At 39.6% G+C, this 24,187-nt stretch overlaps 1 protein-coding gene across 4 annotated transcripts in view; it reads left to right on the plus strand.

Annotated features, from left to right (window-relative positions):
• The first annotated feature begins 406 nt into the window (after nucleotides 1-406).
• mical2b (microtubule associated monooxygenase, calponin and LIM domain containing 2b) overlaps nucleotides 407-24,187 on the plus strand; it is an 82,411-nt gene continuing 58,630 nt past the window's right edge. For all 4 annotated transcript variants that reach the window (XM_036568128.1, XM_036568129.1, XM_036568131.1 and 1 more), the window contains exons 1-5: nucleotides 407-619; nucleotides 12,163-12,526; nucleotides 18,019-18,226; nucleotides 18,427-18,543; nucleotides 22,153-22,254. In XM_036568128.1, the coding sequence (XP_036424021.1) occupies nucleotides 12,263-12,526; nucleotides 18,019-18,226; nucleotides 18,427-18,543; nucleotides 22,153-22,254 (691 nt within the window). In that variant the 5' untranslated portion in view covers nucleotides 407-619; nucleotides 12,163-12,262. The remainder of the gene's footprint in view (nucleotides 620-12,162; nucleotides 12,527-18,018; nucleotides 18,227-18,426; nucleotides 18,544-22,152; nucleotides 22,255-24,187) is intronic.

Here is a 24,187-nt window from a genome sequence, read left to right on the forward strand (position 1 = left end):
TTATAGTGAACTTTTTTAACTTCGGCACAGGTTGGGGGGCGGTGAAATAACATGAAAGTGATGGCTGTCTACCTATTCTACCCTCTCCTAATCATTTCCTTATAAACTAAGGCCTTCATTGCATGTTTTCTACACATTCTGCCACATTAGCTAGCCCTGCTTTGGAACATAACAGTGTCGATGGTGTCTGGGAATAAAGAAATGACTTACTGTGTATCCGCCTGCCATTTCAATATACATATAAACAAATGTTAAACAATAAGAAAAGTAGTTCATCTCATTTCTTCACTGGATTAGCCACGTTTTAACCAAGCCGACAAACCATTTAAGGCAGCCCTCACTTCTGATTGGCTGCCGTTCCGCCAAAGCCCCGCCCTCCACTATAAGTGTTGTGGAGGCTCACGCGCTGTGGTCGAACGCGGTAGCAACGGCTGAGGGAACGAGAGAAGGAGTCACTGAGAAACAAATACTTGAGTTGTTTTTATTTCAGACTAGTTTCCTTTGAGAAATACATTTTAAAGGTTGGAATAAAGTTCACGGATATACACAAATATACGACAACCGGCGAAGGGAAGCCTGTGGGCTGCAGCAGCTGTCGCAGAAAGTCAGACAGACGGTGGTAAGTTGGCAGGACTTGTGTGAGTTAACGTTACTTGGTATGTGCTGGTCAGTCAGCCGTTAGCGTTACTACATTGAGTTATCATCGTTTTGGAGCGAGTAACTCATAACGTGCTCATTTGTTTCACCACCCAGGACTATGGTAATGAAAGCTGACCACAGACGGTGTCGTTACGCTATCAGATACCTGCTCAGGTGTCTTATTCCACCATCTGTAGCCTGTGGTATCAAGTGCAGTGTTGAATATTTCAGCGAAGCTGGTGACTGTTTGATTTTTCCTTTCACAGCTTTCAGCCAGAGGTGCTTATATTTGACATTTCTGGCCATTTGAGCCTGTCTGAGGCTTGGTCAGGTCATTCTGAGCAGGTTTACGTTCATTGTAGTGTAATGTCTTCACCTGGGCGGCCTTCAGTCATGAGTTCAGGGAGATCAGGTGGCTGTTCAAATACATATACAGTAGTCTGCATGTGGGCAAATGTTGGAGTTAATGTTTCTGTTTCTGCCTTCACAGCTGGGTGTAATCTAGTAATTTTACTTTCTTAGATATACTTGAGTACAGTGTAAGTACAATTTTGATGGCTTTACTCTTCACTGAGTGATTTTAAAGGGTAAGAAGCCTACTTTTACTTCTGCTTCATTTGCTTCGCAAATGTACGCTTAGCTATATCTGTAAGGAAAGGAATCTGTTTCTTCCCACTTCCATTTTAGCTATTTTAGTCCTCAGACTTTTTGAGTAATTCCTCTTTCTTAATAGGTGTAATGTCATTCTGTTCTGTTGGTTCTGCTCCTGGACTGCTTTGCTGTTGCTCACACAGCTTGATCATTTTATTCCAGCCCAAAGGGATCTCAAAAACAGAAGTCGAACAAACTTCAGTTCCTGTTCTGATAGATGCTGGATGTATGAAGCTCCTCTGCAGTGCATGGAGTGGTTGGACCTGATGTGTTACGTGTTGTTTTTCTATGTGTACTTAATTGAAATAGCAGTTATTTCACCTGAGTATAGTTTTAGGCTCCTCTGCTCACCTCTGCTTCTTTTCTTGACCCTTTAAAAGTATTGTTACTTTCGAATGAGTTGTATGCTGCTTGTCAGATGACCGTATAAAATGAATAGCCTTCCAGGCTGTGGCACATGTTCATCATTGACAGCTTATTAGCTCCCTTGTGCAGGATTATTGTTTATTGTTTTGGCTCTTATGATAATCCACGGAGGATCAAATGCTTAGGCCGCTGGCTGCAGCTGAAAGGGACATGAATGTTGAGTGTTCCACCTTTTAATAAGTCATCATCGCTTGTTCATATGTTAAGGGATCAGTGCAAATTCTCTCTGTTGCCATTTATGATGTTTACAGGCAATAACTGAGTAAGGAAACATGTTTGGGTTAAAAACAAGCATAAACCTTTGAGGGTTTTTTTTTTTTTTCAACCTAACAAATAAAGGCCCAAGATGTAAATAGGGGTTGCTGGAATCATATATGAAATGTTTTTGGGAAATTATCAATAGAAACGGTTCCTGTTGACACATTGACCTCAATAAAACGTTCATTTTTTGTGCTTTTCTTTTTAATGTTTGTGTGCATTGTTAAGACCTGAGTATACCTGTAAAATCCCTTTTTATTGACTATGCAAACTAGGCAGATTCAACCCACAAGTTCCCTGAAGAGCCATTGTGTTTTTATTCTTACCACATTAAGAACATTCCTGCCTCATTTTTCTTTGTGAACTTTTCAGCGTACCTTTACTGTCCTCTCCTGTGGAGGCACAGTTACAGAACTAGCTCTTCCCTGGCCTGTGCTGCTGACTTATAAGGGCTGTACTGAGTCCTGGTGGAGAGGATGACAAAAATACACCAGCGGAGTGGCCTCGCCGTCCCGTCCAGTGTAGATCTGTCAGAGCAGTAGCAACATTTAACCACAGCCACGAGAAGGGACTCGCAGTAACATGCCGAGGAAGAGCTTTGGCTCTGCTCTGAAGGCCGCAATTAGAATATTAGTCCACTGTGGAAAGCTATAAGCTCCTGTGGGAGCCCCACAGCTTCTTTAATGGGATAATGGTGAATGAAGCCACTCTGCTTTTGCCCAGTCATTTCTCAGTCCCTCGTTAATGTCTGTACAGGAGAGCTTTTAATTATAAAGATCAACTGAGACAAGGAATAAAATAGTTTTGAACAACAGCTTCCATCATATCACTGCAGAGGAAATTCTTCACTGAGAAAAATCATTATGGCAATAATGGCAGCTTATCTTATTGTGGTTACATAACAAAACCTCATGTCTGCAAAATGGTAACTGGAGGAGAGAGATTTGTAACTTTAATATGCAGATTTTGGTATGACAGTGGTTTGTTGTAGAACAGTGCTATTGAGTAAAAGTTGTAACCAGAGTGACTTTGTGTTCAGTGCTGTGCGTGCTGTGTGAGTGTACTCAGTGCCCTGCAGCTTGCAGCACTGATCTGCTTTTGGCACCAACAGAGCTTTTAGCTATACAGCAGCTAATCGTCCCCAAACCTGAGCAGGGCTGGAATTGGTTCATTTAGGCTACACGTGTACGCTGTACCAAATAGGGATGCGCTGATTATGAATTTTTATTCTGTTTCTTTACAGCCAACTACGTTGAGGTAGAGTAGGTGATGTATTTCAGAAACATTTTTTGTTATATTTCTTGAAATACTCTTTACATCCTGATAGCAATCAATAAATCAAATGCTCTGACAAAAAAAAGAAAAATCCTTATCTGTGGAGGCCACACTACTGTAAAAAATGTATGAAATGATTGGATGGCCTGCCTACATGTTTACGCCTTGCAAGTGTACTCATTTGCACGTGTACAGAGTCCGTCCTTCGCCTCTGCACACAGCCGAAAGGTGGCGAGCTAGGTTCACGAGAAAGGCAGAGAAAGTTACGCGGGTACCTACAACAGCTTGTACTGCTGAAGAAAGAAAAAAAAAAGACAGAAGTAGAAAAGCCTTCGAGCAGAAAGATGTTGGATAAAGCAAGAGGTCAAACCAGAGTGAAATCAGTGTAGCTTTCCAGTAGTGGAAAAACTGAAGGGAGTTGAAAGGCCTGGAATGCAATGCCAAGGTTGCTATTTTTCTGTTGGACAGGTAATTATTTGGTTTGCTTTGTTTATGGAAGATTTTTCCTGAATTATATAGCCAGCATAGCTAGCTACTTCTGTAGCTATATTATGAATTATTCCAACACTAATGTTATCTAAGCTGTAGATGTAAGCTAGCTAGCCTTGTTAATATTGTATGTAATCTGTGTGTGTATATGTTCGAAGGCCATGCATGTTCATGTGTTTTGGGGGAGTGGCTTTGAAAGGAGGGCTGAAAGTAAGGGGTGGGATTTTTTCGGTTGGATTTTTAAAAAATGACAGCTTACTCTTCCTTGTTTGTACAAAATTCACCTATTCCAGTTTTAACCTTTTAACTAAAAACTCCCACTGTGTGGACTAAATGAACACATGAAACACACTAGCACATTTTCCATTTTTTTATTAGCCAAAGCTGCAACATAAATAACATTATTTGCTCCTTAATAAGTGACATTTTAATTTTGTAACCAAAAAATCAGTTTCATATTTAAATAACAGGAATCAAATAAAATTCTACATCATAATGCAAGACTGGCTATTTAGCTCAATGAGTCGTGCGTAATTATGCATAGTTGTGCTTGGATATTTTGGTACCGGTGTAGCAGCATCATTTGAATACAGCGCACGTGCCTATTCTAGTTCATTGTTTACGTTATCAAATTTGCAACACAAAGTAGCCAAAATCAAAATAATAAATTGGATGATTGGTGATCACATTTCTAGTACCAATCTTTTTTAATGGTGTGGAAGAGGGGCTCCCAACACACTCGTTCATTTTTACATCATTTTACATTCATATTACATTGTCTTACTAATCTCAGTATTATTAGTTTTTCATTTTTGTATGCTGTGGGAGGATAAAGACTCGAGCCAGTTTGAATAATTACACATTTTAATTAATTAGTCTTGTCCTGCTGTCATGAATTGCAAGATTCTCTTTTGTCTCAGATGTGCATGTGTACTTTGTAGAAATGGCACTGATCTGATGCTGGATATGGTACTGGGGGTGAATCGGATGCAATCCTGAAATGGCACTCACACTGTGTGATGTTAGCTGTGTAGTTCTGACTGTAGGGTAATAGAGTGATTTGAATAGTTTGAGCGTGATGACCTGGTTTTAGATCCTTCACTTTAAAATAGTTTATTTTAAGGCTTAAGTGGAAATATCAGATAAATGCTGAAAAGAACGAAAGTTCTGACTTCTGACTGGTGCAGTAACACTTTCAGGGCAGCTGTGAGTAATGCAGGTTTATTTGATGTTCATGTTAACAGCACCTTAAGAGGTTGGTGGTAAGTAATGTTTGTTTATTTTAGCTCAAGCTGTTTCTGGCATCAGTTGGAGCTGCTACGTGTCAATGGCAAGGAAGCAGGAACAGCTAATTAGCCAATTTGATTTCATGTTAGAGTGGCCAAAGCAGCAGAAGAAACATCAGTGCTTTATTTTTAACAGATTCCTTTCAGTATTCATGAAGGAGCTGAATCTTTTCTTGCAAGACTATGTCTTATGTTCAGTTTGAGTTGTTTACCGTCAGTCAGTTTATATGCAGTTTCTCTAAAAACTCCTTGATCACACGCCACTGTCCAAGACCACCACAGCTCCAATCCATTCTAACCCTACCAGGTTTATAGTGTAGAATCAGCAGTGACAGTTTAGACTGTTCCAACATCCCGGAAATACCCAATCCCAAAGTAAACAAACATTGCGTTTTTGTTTGCATATGCTCCCTTCAAGCTGAAAGACACGTTGCTGTAAGTAGTAAAGTTAGGATCAGAACCACATTCATAATTCTCTGCCTCTGAAAAGGAAAGAATGTAAATACAGTGCCAGGGAGTTCCGTTAACTGGGAAATTGCTTATCATGCGGAGTTTTATCAGCAAGATAAGCAGATAGAGTGGCTAAAGACTGTAATGATGTCTGACGAGAAATGTGCCATTTTGAGAAACATATCTGCTGCTGTAGATCTGCATCTATCCGAGAGAGAGTTCTTATATAGATGCATCGTTAATACATGAAGTTCCTTTTGTATTACTGTTAGAAACTGAAACATTTTTTCCTATTTTGCTTTGAGTATATACCATCAGTCTTCGTTAGGATGAAGCAATGGCCTTGCCCCAAACCTTCTGTAGGCCGGTGGACAGCTATACGATCACACCCTGCTGGAAGCTGAAATGTGAAACCTGGCTATTCTGAGCTGTGAGACCATCTGAACACTCCTGGAAAAACTCAGACTCGCAGAACTGAGTGCTAAGACATGCTGAAGGCCAATATATACCTTGAAGACCCTATCAGAAGTGAATGAAACGGTGACATGACTGCATCGAGATTAGCTCTGTGTTTATTCACAGAGGGTGCAGTATATAGGTCTATGTATATATCTTTTAGTTGGGGTGGTGGTGCTATGCCTCTTGGGCTAAAACCTAACCTGCCGGTTGCTTATTCCAGACTGTGATGCTTTAACTTTTGTCTTATGTGATTTTTAATGCCTTATGTTTAGGAGTAACTAAAGAGGAATATTTGAAAGCACTGTACAGTACCTCGGTTTTTGTGATCATTAGTGCTGTCTACTAGAGGTACACATTATCGTGTACAAAAAAATCAAAATCATGTCAGTATTGAAAGGTAATTGCTCAAAAAAAGTAATTGGCATGGACAGATTTTGATATTTCAAACCGATATTTGATGTATTTATTGTACTCCAGGAGAGCTGAATGCTTAAGTGAGGCTGGGTAGTGTGTTAATGTCTGCATCTTATTCATTGTACTGCATGTGTTATCCTATACATAAGTGAATGTGACATTTCTCTGTGATGCTAATCCAACTAAATCTAAATCTAGTGCCACTTTCTACATTATATAAATGTTTATGTATCTGCATTGGCAGACATGTCCATGAAAAATATCAAATCAATATCAGCATCAGCCCAGAATTCCCATATCTGTGCATCCCTGTATCCTACCAGTGATTTTGATAATTGTGTAATCGGAATGGACTTGTTTAATGATAATATGCAAGGAAGCTTGATAAAATATTTGGCAAAAATGCATATAAATAGATTTGCCTCTCAGGCTTTATATCTTTCTGCAAGAGACCGTAAGAATTTGAAATATGCACGATTATCATACAATCTCCCAACTAATCATTACTGATTTATTGAGAAAGTATATATATATTTATTTTTAAAATCATGTAATTGTGGCAGTGCTAAGATCAGATGCTGAGTCCTTCTGAAGTTTTGGAAGTCCTCTTGAAGCTTTAGGGTGAGGTGTGCCTTGCATAGCGATAACCGCCAATAACGGTCATGTTCAAGCTCCAGTTGAAACACTTCATTTTAGTCTCTGTTCCTCCTCCAGGCTCCAGGAAGCTGTCCATTGGACTTCCTTTGGGGAGCCAGAGGGAGATGCTGATGAAGCACTGATGTAAAGGAAATTTCAGTGAAACATGGGTGTTGTCCAGTTTAACTGCCACTGGACCAGATCTCAGCAGAAGATGGTGCTCTAGAGAAGTCATTATGGCCAGTTATGGGTGTAAACATGACCTACATTCCACCCCCATTAAGCATAACGTATGAGAGGTCATACTGTAGTGTTTGTTAAGAATGGAGGGAGTAGATGCCACTCTGAGCGTCTGTGAAAGGCTACGATTGTTTGTTAGTGTTTTTCTCTAGACAGAGCATTGTTTAGATGGGTTAGGTTCCTCTGATGGACAGGGCATCCAGAATTCAGTGAAACATGCACTGATAGGTGTCATTTTTGCTACTTTGGCAACAGGAAATTTTATAACTCTTGTATGCAATAACAAACCAGGACTAAAATTATTTCATACCACAGAATCTTTAAAGCACACAAACAGGGAGACATTTCTGGCTTTGGCGCTTTTAACTTGTTTTGGGAGCCCTGTTCCATGAAAACATAGTTTAAGAGATCATTCCTCATAACACTTGAACTCAGTTATGTGGAAAGCTACTTATTTATGTTCATACCAGGGCTTAATTTGTGCTGGAAGGAGCTGGATCCAGATCCTGCTACGTTGACGTGACTGGACCTGTTGAAGCCGGATCTGGCCCATCCCAAATTGGATCTGGCACCTCAGATAACCACATTAAACACATTAATGTGGTTATCTGTAGAGACGTATCAAGAAAATGTATGTTTTGTACAAGCAACTTTCTGTGTACACTACTGTGCAAAGATCTTAAGCACATTGTTTAAAACCATTTACCTTGGCGAAAAGTGTTTTTGCCAGTAAAAACTCTGTATATTATTAAAATAGATGCAAATAAACAGTAAATTGTTTTCAGAAAAATGGTTGATCTCTTGTGAGCTAGTTTGAAGAACAAAGTTTGGTTCTAGATGTCTGCTGGAAGCCCCAGCTGTCACATAGATTGGTTAAATTCCATCAGCAGCACACTTTGGTGTGCTGTTGATCAGCCAAGCCAGGTGTTGGGTGATAACTACAAATAATACTGGGCTGCCATGAAGGGAGGATTTGAAATGGTACATACATAAAATCACTGCTTGTTTTAATGTTTGTATTCATTCTAGTATTAGCGGTTTTCTGGGCGGATAAGTACTAACTACCCAGATTTTTACACAGCCTTTTGAAATGTAGTTTTCTCAAGTGCCTAAAACTTTTACACAGTGCTGTATAACATAAGAAAATGTGTAAAAACTAAAAAGAAGCATGCTGTGTCACTTATATATGCTTTTTTGTTTAAATCCTGTTTAGGGATGCACAATAACAGAAACAGTAATAAAACCAACATGCCATGACACTAAGTGGCACAACATGCTACTTGTTAGTTTTTCCACATTTTCTTATGTTATACAGCTCTGTGCAAAGGTTTTAGGCACTTGAGAAAATTATTTATCACTCGCAACTGCACCACATTTGTGCAACCACTGGCTTGTGACATTGATTTGTTAGCTACCCATGCGTGCGAAACTCGTTTGTTTTGGCAAACCTATTTATAAGAGAGCATTCAGTACTTATCATGATTCAGTATTTTGGGACCTCATCATTTGCAAATTAAGCCCTGCTTCATGTACTGTATGAAAACTGATACAGTGCATTCACTTGCAATGCAATGCTTATGCATGAACATGCACGTTTTCCTCTCATTAAATATTGTTTTGAAAATGCAAGACTTCTCATTTAAACAGTTCTGTTGGCTGCATAGTGTGTTTTAGTGTCCCTGTAGTGAAGCGTCTCTTGGGTGCTGAGCTCTCCTTCTTTGATCTTCCTGTTTTTCTCAGGTGTTCCTGGCTCACAGCTCAGGCACTTGTCAGCATTCCTCCTTTCACGCTGGGAGAACTTTCTGTTTCAAATTCTTCTCTTTCCTTCCTCTGTCTCGTTTTCTGGGCAGCTGTTTCTGGCCATAGCATTGTTTTTTTGCAGATTATTACAGAAATACACTGCTTTGAATTAGTTTGCATGACCAGTTGTTCTTTTCAGTAGTGCAGTGAGCACCTGTCCTGGAATTGTTAAAGCAAAAGACTTAATACAGTTCTTACAGTTCTTGTGAGTGATGCCATAGATTAACTGCATTTCCCCTCCTAAAGAAGCTTTCAGAACCGTTTCTGTAAAAGAGAATAGTGTGATGCATTCTGCATTCCTGTGTGTGACCTTGGTGTTATGAAAATAGTTAGTTTCCAAATTCCTCTCTGTGACAAAGATTGAACATACTCTGCTTCCAGGGCAGTCAGCTATCTATTACTGGCAGCAGGCTATGTTGATGTAATCTAACTCCTTTTTCCCTTCCAGAACAGCACACTTGAGCATGTTATTCTCAGGTTACCTTTTTTTCATCTCATTCACCAGGTCTTTCACTTCAGGCAGTTCTCTTCCAGCTTGTATTTATTTAATCTCAAAACATCCAAAGGACGGGCCCAGCTTGCAGACACCTTAGCCTCTTATTCTAATATGCTGCAGCTGCTTATGCACTACAGGTCTCTGATGGCTGTACTTAAATGTGTGGTTCTATTACTGTGTTTTGAGGTCTCAGAGTTTGCCCATGTGAATTCCAGGCTGAAGTGGACTTGGTGCCATATCCACTACTCTTTCCACTAGAACATGCACATAGCTCTCTTGGTGAAACCTCTAAGTACAGACAACTATATTAAAAAAAGATCTTGAAAGGCCAAGAGTGAAAGATTGCTAAGCTGTTGAATGAAGCTGTCAAGGGCATTTTATCCGTGGGTCATTTCTGAATTTGGTGTGTGCTGAGAATGAGAGAATTCCCAGCAACAGGCAAAAACATACTGCTAAAAACTGGTGAAGTACTAGAAGAAGCTAAAAGGAAAGGACAACAATGCAAAAAATGGTTCCTTGCAGGTGAATACATCTTAAATGTAGACAATATGTCTGTTTTTTTTTTCATTATGACTGTTGTAGGAATATTAGAAGAATATCCAACCAATTTCTAGACATTCTTACTTACTTGATGTCATTTAAGTGAAATTCTTAACGTACTGGAAGATACAGTTTAGCTACATTTAGCTTGTTTGCCAGAAATAACGTTGCCGGTTTGACAAGATTTCACTTGATAAGATCAATTTGTTCAATTTATTTGTAAACATTTCATTTACAATCTTATATTCCTACAACAATCTCATGGGAAATATTAGATCTGCTGTCTACAGTTAATGTTTCACAAGTGTAGACACCTAAAACAGCGTAAAACCTTTATCCTTAAGTATAAAAATAAGAATTGGGCATTTTATGATCATTTAAGGTAGATCATTTTTCCTCTAGACTCAGATTAAGGCTAGTTTTTGGCTACTAAAGGAATATCAAGGTACTAGACACCCTATATTATGCCCCTGAAATAGGCCTACATGCTGGCAGCCATTGCAGCAACAGGTTTCAAGTATGTGGGTTACTGCCCATGGCTTCTAATGTTGTCTTTCTTAAGTACAGCCATACGTGCAGCAGGCAGAGACAGATTGTGGCTGTAATCTTGCCTGGTGGTTCCTGCTGCTTTAGGCAAAGTCCCACAGTGCCATTTTCAGTGTATGATTAAATATAGCAGAGAGTACTTTCCCAGGCCAGACTGATTAAAGTCATTTCTGCATTTATGGGTCCTCTGTGAATTCAAGGGCAAAGGACTTGGGTCCAGTTGCATTTGTTATGATTCAAAAAAGAGAGAGACGGAGAAGAAATCTAGATGAAAAGATAACGTGTGAGTGAAACCAACAGTGCTTGGACATAGAGGGGTGCAGCTGTCTGTATATTGGCCTCTGGCTGCTAGATGAGATGTCCCTGCTTAGTTGCCAGCGTTGATTAAGCAGCCCCCCTCAGGACCACTATAGCAGCAAACTGAGGAGCTACTGTAGAGCTACATATCTCTGCTAGCCTTTTCACTCATCCTTCCGCACACACCCATCCAAATGAGTCACACATCCATGGTCTCCTTTTTCAAATCTGCTCTCTACAGGGATCGAGAGGGCATTTAGCCAAGACTGATTGCTTTTTGTCCAGTTAACCATGGTAAATCTTCTTAATGTGACCTTAATACTGTATATATGGAATAATTTCTGACCGGTCTAATTAGGAACCAGTCTTCATTTTGTGAGCTATGTTTGTAATTTTAGTTTCAGAACATGTTGTAATGCAAAAAAAAAGTCAGAGTTTGTGAGTGAAAATATTTATTTCCCATACTTTGGACACCATTTAAGCGAATTCTTGGGCTGAAAAATTCCTTTGTTCTGGTTTCTGGGCTTTGCACTACATGCAGTAATCCTATCAAGCACTTCATGCCTCTAAATTGATGTGACTGGACCCAGTGAAGAAATGCAGTCTGTGACCTATTTTAGCACACATGCTGAACTTCTTGTACTGTTGTTGAGCTTGAGAAATGCAGAATGGCCCTAAGTTACTTTAATCTCATGTCTGAATGCACTGTGAGATATAAAACTTTGACGTTTGAAGAAAAAGGTTATTTTTTCCTTTAGGTTAGTTGTGCTTGATCAGCTTTGGGTGGTTAGCTCAATTGATTACCGTAGTGTTGAGTTTAAAATGGTACACTACGGAGTTGGACTATGGTTTTGTAACTAATCAAAGTAACAGCGAATTTGCCACCCATGCTGTCATGTGCACGATTACACACAAACAACTACACTCAATCTATCCTGAAGGTCAGAGCACAGCATTCAAAATAATTATAATTTAAGGTAAATGACACATTCTACATTCTTTGACCAAAATTGTTAGGCGATGCAGTTTCTCATAAGGTTGAATGGTATTTTTGCCAGCATTCTGTAAAGCATGTCCAATGTGGCAACAGTTGCCAACAACAGGCTCATCATTTGTGGGCAAAGCACTAAAATCATTTCCGCCTTAAAACTAAACCCTTAAAAGCTACAACTTCTTTTAGACCTGCTAATTTCCACTTGCCCTGTAGGTCTGTGTTTTCCAGACTAAATAAAACAGCCTCTTCAATTTATTTTCTTCCAGCATTGGCCCGAAATGCCAGCAGCAGCCTTTCGCTGAACTCATTCCCTGTGTGACGGAGGGAGAGAGCAAAGGAGCAAGGCAGTGAGGGCAAAGAGGAGTGATGGGGGAGACGGAGGATGAGAGGAATTCTCAGGCTAGCCAGCTCTTTGAGAACTTTGTGCAGGCCTCCACGTGTAAAGGCACCCTCCAGGCCTTCAGTGTCCTGTGCAGGCAGCTGGAACTGGACCCGGCTGACCACCAAGGCTTCTACAGCAGCCTCAAAACAGCAGTCACCTCCTGGAAGGCCAAGGCCCTCTGGACCAAGCTGGACAAAAGAGCCAGCCACAAGGAGTACAAGAAAGGCCAAGCATGCGCAGACACCAGGGTATGTCACTAGTACTTGTTTTTAAAGAACAAGAGCTTATAATCTAACGTCTTGATCGAATAAGTTGCATAGATCTATTTTAGAAGTAACATAACCTAGTATCTCAAACTGTAACTTTATAAGAGAAGGAGGAAAAAGTATTCTTAACTTTAATGTACCAGATTTATTCTGAACATTTTTGGACCTTCTTTGTTTGTCATGGTCATGAAATGTTCACACAGTATAAAAGACAGCTCGTATTAAAAATAATGTAAAAATGTGTTTCTAGAGTATTTCTGCATCTAGATAAAAGTAACTGCTTAGAGTGCATTTAATGATAAGGTAAAATAGAATGATTTCAGAGATAATGGAGACAACGACATTGTTTTCTTCTGTATAACTCATTTCATAACAAAAATTGACAAAGAACCAACGGTTCAATTTAAGCATGCAGTGTACTCCAGCTACTTTTGCGTTACATATTTTCTGCACTGTAAACTGATCTAATGTTTACTTTAACTTTAAGCCATGACAAATGCAGAAAGAAAATCTGGAAAATCCCCCCCCCTCCCAATACCCCCATGATATGCTGTGTGTTGTCCACTTTTCAAATAAGCTGATAGCACTGTAATCTGACCTCCTGTCATCCAATCTCTCCGACCTAAACACACCTTCTCTCATCACAACAACTTTCCCCAGAGAGTGATGCTTTGTGTTGGACCAGGTCATGCTACTCCAAACCACATGTATAGCCATGGCCTACATATTGAATGCTATTAATGAGAACTATGTTGTGTATACTGGAATTCCTGCATAGATTATTGTGGGAGCAGTTCTTCTCCATCAAAAGGGAGATTACACATCAGCGTGGATTCATTGTATGCTGTCCAGTATGTTTTCTTTACCCAGAATAGTTCACTTTCTCTAGACTGCTGCTTTAGCCCTTACTCTGCGTCGTTAAATTCATAAAGGCATTAAATTCATAAACAGTAATTTGTAATACTATAGTAAGCTATCTACACGTTACAATCAGAATGACAATAAATAATAGTGAATGCTCTGTGTATATATAGACCATCAAAGCCTTTAAACTTTTACATGTACATAAAATATTTTCATGAAATCTTGCATATTTTCCATTCATGTTATAGAATTTTAAATAGTTATTTTTTTCCATTAAACTGTAAACTTTTAAGATGGACATCAGCTCTCAAAGTTCATAGCAAGATGTGATACTGTACCATAAAATGTAATGGTATTTGTAATTGTACTGTAAATTACAGCAGTGTACAGTGCAATATCTTTCACTGCTCTGTCACAGATAAGTAATAATACTTTCAGTCTATGTGTTAAGAGGACTGAGCATTCTTACTTTAACCAGAGCTCTTTACAAACATCGCTCTTGTGAAATACTTACAGCGTAAGAAGGTAGTTAGATAAGAGAGTTTTAGTCAAATAAGCACTCATTTCCATGTTGTCTTTTGTTAGTCAAATCAGTTTGGTGGGATTCAGCTGATCTACACGCTGGATTGCTTTCTGTTTCTCTTTTGTGGACATAGCCGGTAGAAATGAGTGCTGTTCCAGATTCTGTCGGGTCACTTTGGGCTGCTATTACCCCTTAAGTGACCTCTGAACTGGTCAGAGGTCAGAAAGTCAAGGCACTGTTGTAAGAGCTAATAAATTGCTTAAAATAATGATTGGCACTACACATTGGATTAGCATCTTATTTTTTGTATATGTACCTTTTCATATGCTTTCTTGGTAATACTGGACACCACACATTGGTCTTTTGATTGTCAAATGATGTCGTGGATCCACTAAGTAGCATGCACCAAAGTTCATCGCTGAAATTTCGAGTTTTTAATGTAAATGGGAGGAGCTAAACTGCTATAGGCTGAATAGGCGGATATATTTAAGTGTGATTTTGTGAATTCTTAGAAACAATTAGTTAAAATCATATCATAAAATCATTGTAGCATATTTTCAATATACTTTACTATCATAAATGTATATATACTTTAATTCCCTTATTTTTGGTATAACGCTTGGCTACACTTAAATGTGGGTCATCCTCAATATTGTCAGAGTTTAAATAAAGGTTGGTTGATTTAAGGGCTTATTAATTAGGCCAGTTGACAGATCTGAGGTGTGTTGGAGCGGACACAACACTGAAGTGTGCACTGTTGGGGTGATCTAGGTCAGGATTAAGATCAGGAAACACTCTCAGAACATTCAGTGCTTAAATGAACATTGAAACTGTGGCAAAAATGATGTAATCTCCTTTTTTGTGCATGATCAAGACTGTAAACTAGTTCACATTCTGGTATTTACACTCAGCTGCTACCTTCTGATGTACAACAACAAGCTACTCTATTCAAATCCTAAACAACCAGCTAATGTTATATAAAATAATACTACATGCTTACAAATCACTTGATTGACTATAAATGCTGCGGTTCTGTGTTGTAGTGTTTGTATGACTTCAGTTTTCCCAGAGGCTTTGATAACAAGTTGATAGAAGGCCATAAAGGAAGGAAAGCACAGTTGGACTGCTGAGAGAGAGTACATAGTGAAGTTTTATTGCTCCATAGTGTAATTATTATTTCAGTACTGAGTCAGTGTTCAGTTCATCAGTGTAGTAAATTAGTTTAAGTACAGGTTGTTCTGGTATTATTGCATTATACAATAGTTCTTCATAGCTTTTCTTTGTCTGTGAATACCTGAATGCCCACATGTCCATGCCTGTCTGTGTTTATCTGGATTAAACATGTTTAACCTTGCTCAAGCAAACAAAGTGGAGTTGTTTGTCAATATAAGTCGATGTAAAGTATTTTTTAACCTTCAGCATGGGCTTGTATTTTGTGCATGTTTTTAGAAACATGATCAGAATAGTTTTTGTGTTCTAAGAGCATATTGCTTGTCCCTGTTGTAGGTTATATATCTCATTTATAGCTTGATTTAGGGCCATCGTAGTTATGCAGTTAAACTCGGTTATTCCAAAATTAATTATTAATTTAAAATCGACCTTCACAACAGTGATTAGGTTAGCAATCAAACATCAGACCCCTGTTCCACTAAGCCATTTAAATTCCATCACCCGGATTCTTATCTTGGCCCTTTTTCTGTTTCTGAACACCTGGTAGTCTCCTAGGCCTGAGGAAGCTTAAGCTTAATCCTTTAGCCTGGCTCTGTGGGTCTGGGTCAGGGTCAGGCTCTGTTAGCATTTCTGTATAAAGCTCTCCTAAATGCCTTCCAGCCTGGAGAGAAACAAACATTAGCAGCCTTTAGAGGGGAGGAGTGCTTCCTCCAGTGTGGATGCCCAACAGTGCAGGAAACTGACAGACTCATATCCGCCTGCACCTCACAGGAAGCCTTCCACATCATGCCAATGCAGAGATACAGACATAGCACAGACATCTGGGCAAAACTGCTGTACCGAGATATGAAGTAGCTTGAAAGTGAGCTGGGGTTGTTATGATATGCGTAGTAATATTCTTTCAGTATAGGGGTTGAAAGACAAAACATGCTCTAAAAGGAATGCAGATGTTATGCTGTAGAAAGTATAGACATAATGGTATAATTTGCAATGGTTTCCACTGTTCTGTTAAAAACATTGTGTTTTTCCTAGATAACCGCAAAATTATTGAGAAAAACTGCCCTACAAACACTCATTGTGTGTTTAAGCTTATGTCTTAAAATTACTTGTGTAAGTTATGCTTAATTGTAACCTAATAAGAAATCTTCATAAATTTGCAAGGTAGTGCAAGATATATAGACTCACCAAGCACTTTATTAGGAGCGCTATACTTATACTGAATACTGGGCCTCGCTGTGCTCTCGGAACAGACTCAATTCTTTGTGGCATGGATTCCACAAGTTGTTGGAAACATTCCTTTGAGATTCTGGTCCAGAATTTTCAGGTGCACTTTCATGCTGCATATCTTCTGTTCTACCACATCCCAAAGGTGTTCTGTTGGATTCAGATCCGGTGATGGGGAAGGCCTCTGAGGAACACTGAATTCATTGTCATGGTCTTGAAACCAGTTTGAGACAATTTTTGTTTTGTGACATGGTGCATTATCATGCTGGAAGTAGCCATTATAAAATGGGTCAATTGTGGAAATGAAGAGATGCCTATGTTCAGCACAATACTAAAATAGGCTGTGACTTTCAAGCGATGATTGATTGATTGATATTAACAGGCCCAAGAAGACAAGTGTGGCAAGATGACATTTCCCACACCATTACACCACCTCCACCAGCCTGGACTGTTGACACAAGGCAGGTTGGGTCCATGGATTTATGTTGGTGCCAAATTCTGACCCTACCCTTTTCTTTTTTTTATTGTTTCGAAATGTATAGCATCATGCTGCAGAAACTCTATCATATGAAATTTGTGCATCGTATCGTTACACCTGAATTCATAACATTAGACAAATAAAATATTTTGTCTATGCTATGTGGTTTTTGGAACGTGGTGATATTGCGAATGGTGATGTGTTTCTTTGTGTACTGTGAAACTGCTCTTTCAGGCCTGAATTTCAGTTGTGTACACTGTGGAAGTTGTCTGAACATTCACTCTGTTAACACAGCAATAAACTTGTTTATTTGTGCATGTTCTCAGGAGCAAAGACTGCTGACCTATATGGACATAAATGGTCAATAATTTAAGAACAAGCAAAGGTCTTTTAACATATTTAGTAGTCACAGGTTTTACAGCTGTGTGTGTATGTACACTTCCTTTTTTGGTTTGCTAGTGAAGCATCTTGCTAGTCTTCCACGCCCACCCAATCATATCCCAATAACATGAAGTAATAAAATGTTGCCTCACCGACTCAGACAGTTCAATAAAAGCCTTTTATGGAGCGAAGCAGCTGCTGTATTGTGCCAGGTAAACACCACTTATGACAGTAACTCTGACTCATTTGTCTATTGTACAACAGCAGACTGTATGTAGAGGAGACCTCTGTGATCGCTTAATCCAAACCACATCTGTAGCTTCCATGCAGCTGTTAGTGCTCTGTGGAGACAGATCCCTCATCTGTGAGAGCAGTCAGTCAATCTGTTGTGTCTTGCTTGGTCATCATGGACCGTTTAAAGCTTGCATGCAAGGCTTAAATCCTCTTGAGAGCACTGTAGTTGATACTGTGAACTTGTTTGGATTTGCCAATGGATTTTACAAGTGATAAACTTGAGGAATTATTTGGTCATCACCACAGAGTGTTGACAAAGATTAGTCCAGAAGCGAATGAACTCATTTATATTGTTTGACAGTGTGTACACACACACAGGCTAACCCAGCACAACCTCTTGATGATCTACATGTGCTTAACTGAGTTGGTTTAAGTTCAGGGTTCATTCATCATATTTTTCTTTGTATTTTGGTAAGTCTCCAGGAAGTACATAACACACAGGTTTTTTTATAACAAAGTATGTTTTGTGGCATGTTCCTTCTCCAGTGTTGTGCCAGTGTTCATACTTGCTTATATTGCATCATCCATCTGTTTCTACAGTGTCTCATCATCGGTAGTGGTCCTTGTGGATTGCGTACAGCCATAGAGCTGGCCCTGCTGGGAGCCAAGGTTGTGGTGATTGAGAAGAGAGACACCTTCTCCAGGAATAATGTTCTCCACCTTTGGCCTTTCACTATCCATGACCTCAGGAACCTCGGAGCTAAGAAATTCTATGGGAAATTCTGTGCTGGAGCCATAGACCATATCAGTAAGTGTAAATCATCCTGTTTCTCTTTACATTTAAAGTACAGTTAATCCGAGCCTAATCATTTTCACAAATTTAAGTATCCATGTACCTAAACCTCAGATTACATGTGCCATCTGGTGTTGGTGTTGTTGGTGCTCTTGTTGGTGTTTTGGCGTCCTTGTGGGTGTTAATTGGTGGTGTTCTTGCTCTTCTGTGATCAGGTATTCGTCAGCTGCAGCTGATCCTCCTGAAGGTGAGTCTGATCGTGGGGGTGGAGGTGCACGTCAATGTCGAGTTCCTCAGTCTCTTGGAGCCATCTGAAGAACAGGGCAGTGATGGTGAGCAGCTCAAACATTTTCACTTTTATTTATTTCCTTAATATCTTGACTTTCCAGTCAGCTTAAATTACAGCACTGCAATAGATGTGCCTTATGACTTCCTAGTGGCTGAAGTCGTACGCTTTAATGATGTCCCCCCAGCCCACCAGCTGGAGAAGCGTAGTTCCCTGACAACTGTATGGGATCATAGTCTTAGAATCTTACCCACACCCGTTGCATGGCAAGTGTTGATACCGTATCAGTCTCTATTGCTCTTTCACGTCAACCAGTTCATAGTTCAGATGTTGCTGTCCATTTGATACAGGCTGCTGACTACTATCTCACTCCCCTAACTCTTGTACTCGGGTCTATTCACCCCCACATTCTGGCACTCTCTGTTCCCACATCTTGTGCCTTTTTTAGTACAAGTACGACGACCGAAACGTGCAGCATAAGTTAATGTTAAATGCAGCTCTTGATGGCATCCATCTAAGGCTGCAGTATCTACAGATACATTCAGGTTTAAAAGTATTTGGACATTGCCACACTTTTTGTAATTTTGCCTCTGTACGCAGCCACAATGGATTTGAAATGGAGCAGTCAAGATGTGATTGGACATTAGACCTTCAGCTTTAATTCAAGGGGTTTAAAAATACTGTTTTAACCATTTAGTAATTGCATCTGTTTTTGTACATAGTCCCTCAATTTTCATAGGCTAGAAAGTAATTGGACCGTTGACTGATAAGCAGTTTCATGGCCTGGTACGTCCTGTACCCTCATTATTTCATGACAGATTAAAGAAGTAAAAGGTCTGGAGTTGATTCCAGTTCTCCATATGCGGTCCAAAGAGGCATTGATGCAAGTGAAGGGGGCCATTACTATGGTGCAAAAAAAAAACAAAACAAACCGATCAGAGATACTTTTAGGAGTGGCCAAGTTGACAATTTGGTACACTCTTAGTGTGATGGTACTCTAAAGTGGATGATGGCAAAACTGGGGAAAAACCCCTTCACAACATCTGCTCAAGTTAAGGATGTTCTAGAGGAGGTTGGCATAGCATTGTCAAAGTCTGCGTTCAAGAGACGCCTTCATGAATGTAAATACAGAGGGTTTAACTCAAGATGCAAACCACTGGTAACACTCAACAACAGAAAGTCCAGATTATACTTTGTCAGGAAACAACTAAACAAGCCTGCCCAGTTCTAGAATAATATAGATTCTTTGGACAGATGAAAACAAGATTAACTTGTACCAAAATGATGAGAGAGAAATTAAGGGCTCATGATCACATCTGTCAGACATGGTGGAGGTAGTGTTATGGCATGGGCATGTATAGCTGCCAATGAAACTCAGTCACTGGTGTTTATTGATGATGTTAATGCTGATAGAAGTAGCAGTATGAATTCTGAAGTGTATAGAACTATACTTTCTGCTCAGATTCAATCAAATTCAGTCAAATGCGGCAAAACTGATAGAATGGTGCTTCATAGTACAGATGGATAATGACCCCAAACATACCATGAAAGCAACCCAGAGCTTCTTAAAGCAAAGAAATGGGCTGTTTTTAAATGCTTGAGTCAGTCACCTGACCTCAACCCAACTGAGCATGCTTTTCTCTTACTGAGGACAAAAATACCCACAAACAGGCAGCAGTTGAAGGCGGCTGCAATATAGGCCTGGCAAAGCATCTTAACTGAACTCAGCCTTGGGTGATGTCCATGGGTTTCAGAATTCAGGCAGTCATTGATTGCAAAGGATTTGCATCCGAGTACTTTTCAGCTGGTGACATGATGGAGGGGCTATAGTAAAAATGACTAATTGCTGAACATTTAATGCAGTATTTTTGTTGTTAAAGCTGAAAGCCTACACTTAAATCACATCTTGACTGCTTCATTTCAAATCCATTGTGATGGTGTACAGAGGCAAAATTCACTGTCCAAATACTTATGGACCTGGCTGTATTTGTTTCCAAACATCTCAGCACATTATGTTCACTGTTAAGAAGCTGTGCTCCATATTGAAAAAAAAAGGTGGTGTGCAGGGTTGGAGCAAATTCCTCTTGACCCTGCAACCTTTGAAGGATTAAGCTGAGTAATCTTAGTCTGTGGCTCTCTTAAGAAGGCTTGGACTTCTTCTTGGGTCTTGTCACCATGTAAACATTTCACAGACAGGCTGCTGAAAATAAACATACTCATGAGAAACAGATTTGTCACATCTAGCATTGCTTTGTTCATGCTTCAGCATGGAGAAGAAATTCAGTTCTCGAAAGGCAGAGAGGATATTTAGTTGGAAATCATCACCTTACAAATCACACACACAAATGCTCATGCAGAGACAGCGGCTTGCATGTGGTTTGAGAATGACATCATACGCCAACAATGTTTGTATGAGGCACATGCAGCCAATACTCCAGTTTGCTCTATTTGCTTTGTTTTAGTAGCTCCTGTAATATAAGAAATGAAAATTCAGAGTAAATACTTTGAGGAAATCCCAGAGGATCCATGTAATACTAGCAGTAAGGATGAATGATTTTGTTCCAGCTGATCAGTAAAGTACTCATGTTTAACTGATTAATGTTTCAGTTCTGACACTGAGTTGAGTGTCCATCTGTTTAATATTCGAAACATTGAACCGTTATTGAGTGTGTTGGGAGTGTGAATGATCCCATTATGATTCTGTAGGAAATATATATTTTTTTTTAAATCCCTTTTTTTCCTTCAAATTAGTTTAGACTGCTAGCTGGGTCTTACAGTGCTTCCAAGAGGATGTGTGAAAGCTAGCATGTGCTTCCTCCATGACACATGTACTGCCACATCTTTACAAACTGCTGCTAACACAATGTCTTGAGCAGCTTAAAACACTCTGAATACCGACTACCGTTTCTGTTCTGTCGCTAACAGAAACCAGCATTACGCTGAGTGACAAGGGGAGAGGAAGGTCCATCCAACCACCCAGAGAGAGAGAGGGGACAATTATGCTCTCTTGGACTCCTGGCCATGGATAGCTGTGGCTTCACCTGGGATTGAACTCACGATGTCCCGACGATAGCGCCAAATATAATAGATTCTAACATTTCATTTTTAAATCCCTAGTGTATGTGAGTCCCAGCACCTCCCCCTAACCCCCACAGTGAAGTTTCATAAAGGCTCCATGGAATCATGGTCTTACATTTTTACCTAAACCCGCTGCATGGCAAACGATGATACCGAGAAGGTTTCCGTTGCTCTTTAGCGTCATTGCCACTCACTGCTTGCACATTGTACAAATGATAAGCTTTCAGCTCCACTCTATATATAGACTGAGGGCCATCAGGGTCCATACAGCACCTCTTTAGCTATGCAGCTCTCAACAGCGGAAGCCTGTGGAGCTTATGCCACATTACAAAGGTGATGTACACCGGTGGGATTCTAAGCCTGTATTTTCCAGTAATCTGATGCTGCTGTGTTGACGAGCATCATGATGAACGTTCCCTTTGAGCTTTCCATGCTGTCCGTTACGTGTTCTATGTGCTGTGTATCGCAGATGAAATCTGTGTAAATTTAATGCAAGTTTTTGTTGTTCTCATTTTTTGCTTTAATTGTTCTGCTCTTCTTTTATGCCTTATTCTTCTGTTTAATCTGTTAAATGCAGGGCTTGGATGGAGGGCAGAAATCCGTCCTGCTAGTCACCCCATCTCCGACTATGAGTTTGATGTGTTAATAGGAGCAGATGGACGGAGAAGCACACTAGATGGTGAGCTACACAGCTTTCAATAAAATTCCAACAACATGAAGTGTATGTAAAACCTGTAGAGGCTGTTTACACCTTGCATTAACATGTTTCATGTCTGGATCATATCTGGATATGCTTTGGCTGGATTTCATTTACGCTTCGCACTGAAATGTGTCCCCTGTGTGACCCAAATGAGATCTGATTGGACTTTCATGTGTATAAAAAAATAAATAAATAAATACACCAACACATGTTGTTTACATTTTACATTTACGCTTAACTTCTGTTTACTTTTTCCTCCTTTTATACTAATAGACAAACTTGACTTTGATGCTTTCATTGGCCCAGAGTGCTAGAAGGCACTTGTTGTGGCTATAGCTCCAGCCTTGTGTATCCTCCGTCTTGCGTTCCTTGTTTATCCACCCACCTACTGGTCAGCACTGGGCAGACGCAATTCTGCCTAATTTTATGTTAGTACCATAACCACATTCCTTTTACACTTGAGATTAATGTGATCTATAATTAACCACCTCTGAATGTGGTTTAACTGATCTGATCGTAACCCATTTAGAATGCATCCTAACTTGGCTTTTCATCAGTCAAGTGAAATCCAAACATGAACCAGTCACTGAAAATGCATTTTGATGTCAGCTGGCTCTAAAACCTGATTGGCTGAGTCACGTTTAAAGCCATTGCAAAGTACTTGATGTTAAAGTTACGTCACACATCAGCTCAATTCTGTATTAATACAGTAAACCATCATGCTGTGCATGGAATAATCTTTGACTGTGATGTTGCTTGCCAGCCACTGTTAACAAACTGGAAGAGCTGTTTAGGGCAATTATTTTTTTTATTAATAATAATAATAATAATAATAATAATAAAATACACCAATGTTAAGTGATTTAACTTATCATATATATTGTCACCATTTTCTAAACTCAGTATGCTGATTCTGTTGTCACATTGCGATTGATAAATCACTGCAATGTATGATTTTGATTGGCTTATTGCTTTAACTAACCACCACAAAGGTCTGTGTCCTGCGGCTCCAATATCTGCCAATCCCCCCCCACAGTTCTGTCACAGTTGGTCTTTCAGAGCCTCTCCAACTTATTAAATATAAGAGTCTAGATTAATTTTGTCGGAGTAAGGCCAGCACACTCCATTCTTTATCTTATCACAGTACACACACCCCAGCTTGGCTCTGCATATTTAGTCAGTTGTATTGGTCAGTGCGTTTTTTGGGTCAAGTCTAGGACAGTGAACAAAACGCATAATGTAATTCACAGAACCTGACATTTTAACCTAGATATATTTATTGTTCCCTGTCGCATTAGCCCTGTATATTGAGAAAGACAGGAAGTGGCCATTTGGTGAATGAACTGGTCCCAGCTGTACATACAGAAGATTTATTTAAGGATGTTCCTAAATAAACTAAACCCTCCCGTTCCAAATGCGTATTTCCTCCTGAACTCGAAATGGATCTGGTCATAGATGAGTTTCCTGTCTGAGGAGTATTCCAGTGTAATTACAGTTCCAGGAACTACAAAAGGAAGATTGTATACTTCAGCATTTCAGTGTTTGCTGGAGAAGTGTTTGCTCCACTTGTCAAATTATAGCATGTGTGGCCGTTTCTCAATTCAGGAACGTTAAACGCCTTTACTGGAAGTTCAGTTGCAGCCCTTTGTCTCCTCTTGAGCCCGTGGCCAAAATTAATCTGCTCCAGAAGAGCGGAAAATGCTGAACAAGCTAGAGGTGCCTAAACAAGACCATGCAAGACTGAACAGAAACATACGGTGGTGTCATAACAAAACTGGTACCCATGATGGTAATCGCATAGGAAAAGGAAAAACGTTTTTCATTATAATGTAAATTAATGCAGTGTTGGACCGTTTCTGTTCATCATGATCATTCATGAAATAATCACACAGCTGCTGTTTTCAAATGATGA

Source organism: Colossoma macropomum, unplaced genomic scaffold (genome assembly GCF_904425465.1).
Source record: "Colossoma macropomum unplaced genomic scaffold, Colossoma_macropomum, whole genome shotgun sequence".
Taxonomy (NCBI): domain Eukaryota; kingdom Metazoa; phylum Chordata; class Actinopteri; order Characiformes; family Serrasalmidae; genus Colossoma; species Colossoma macropomum.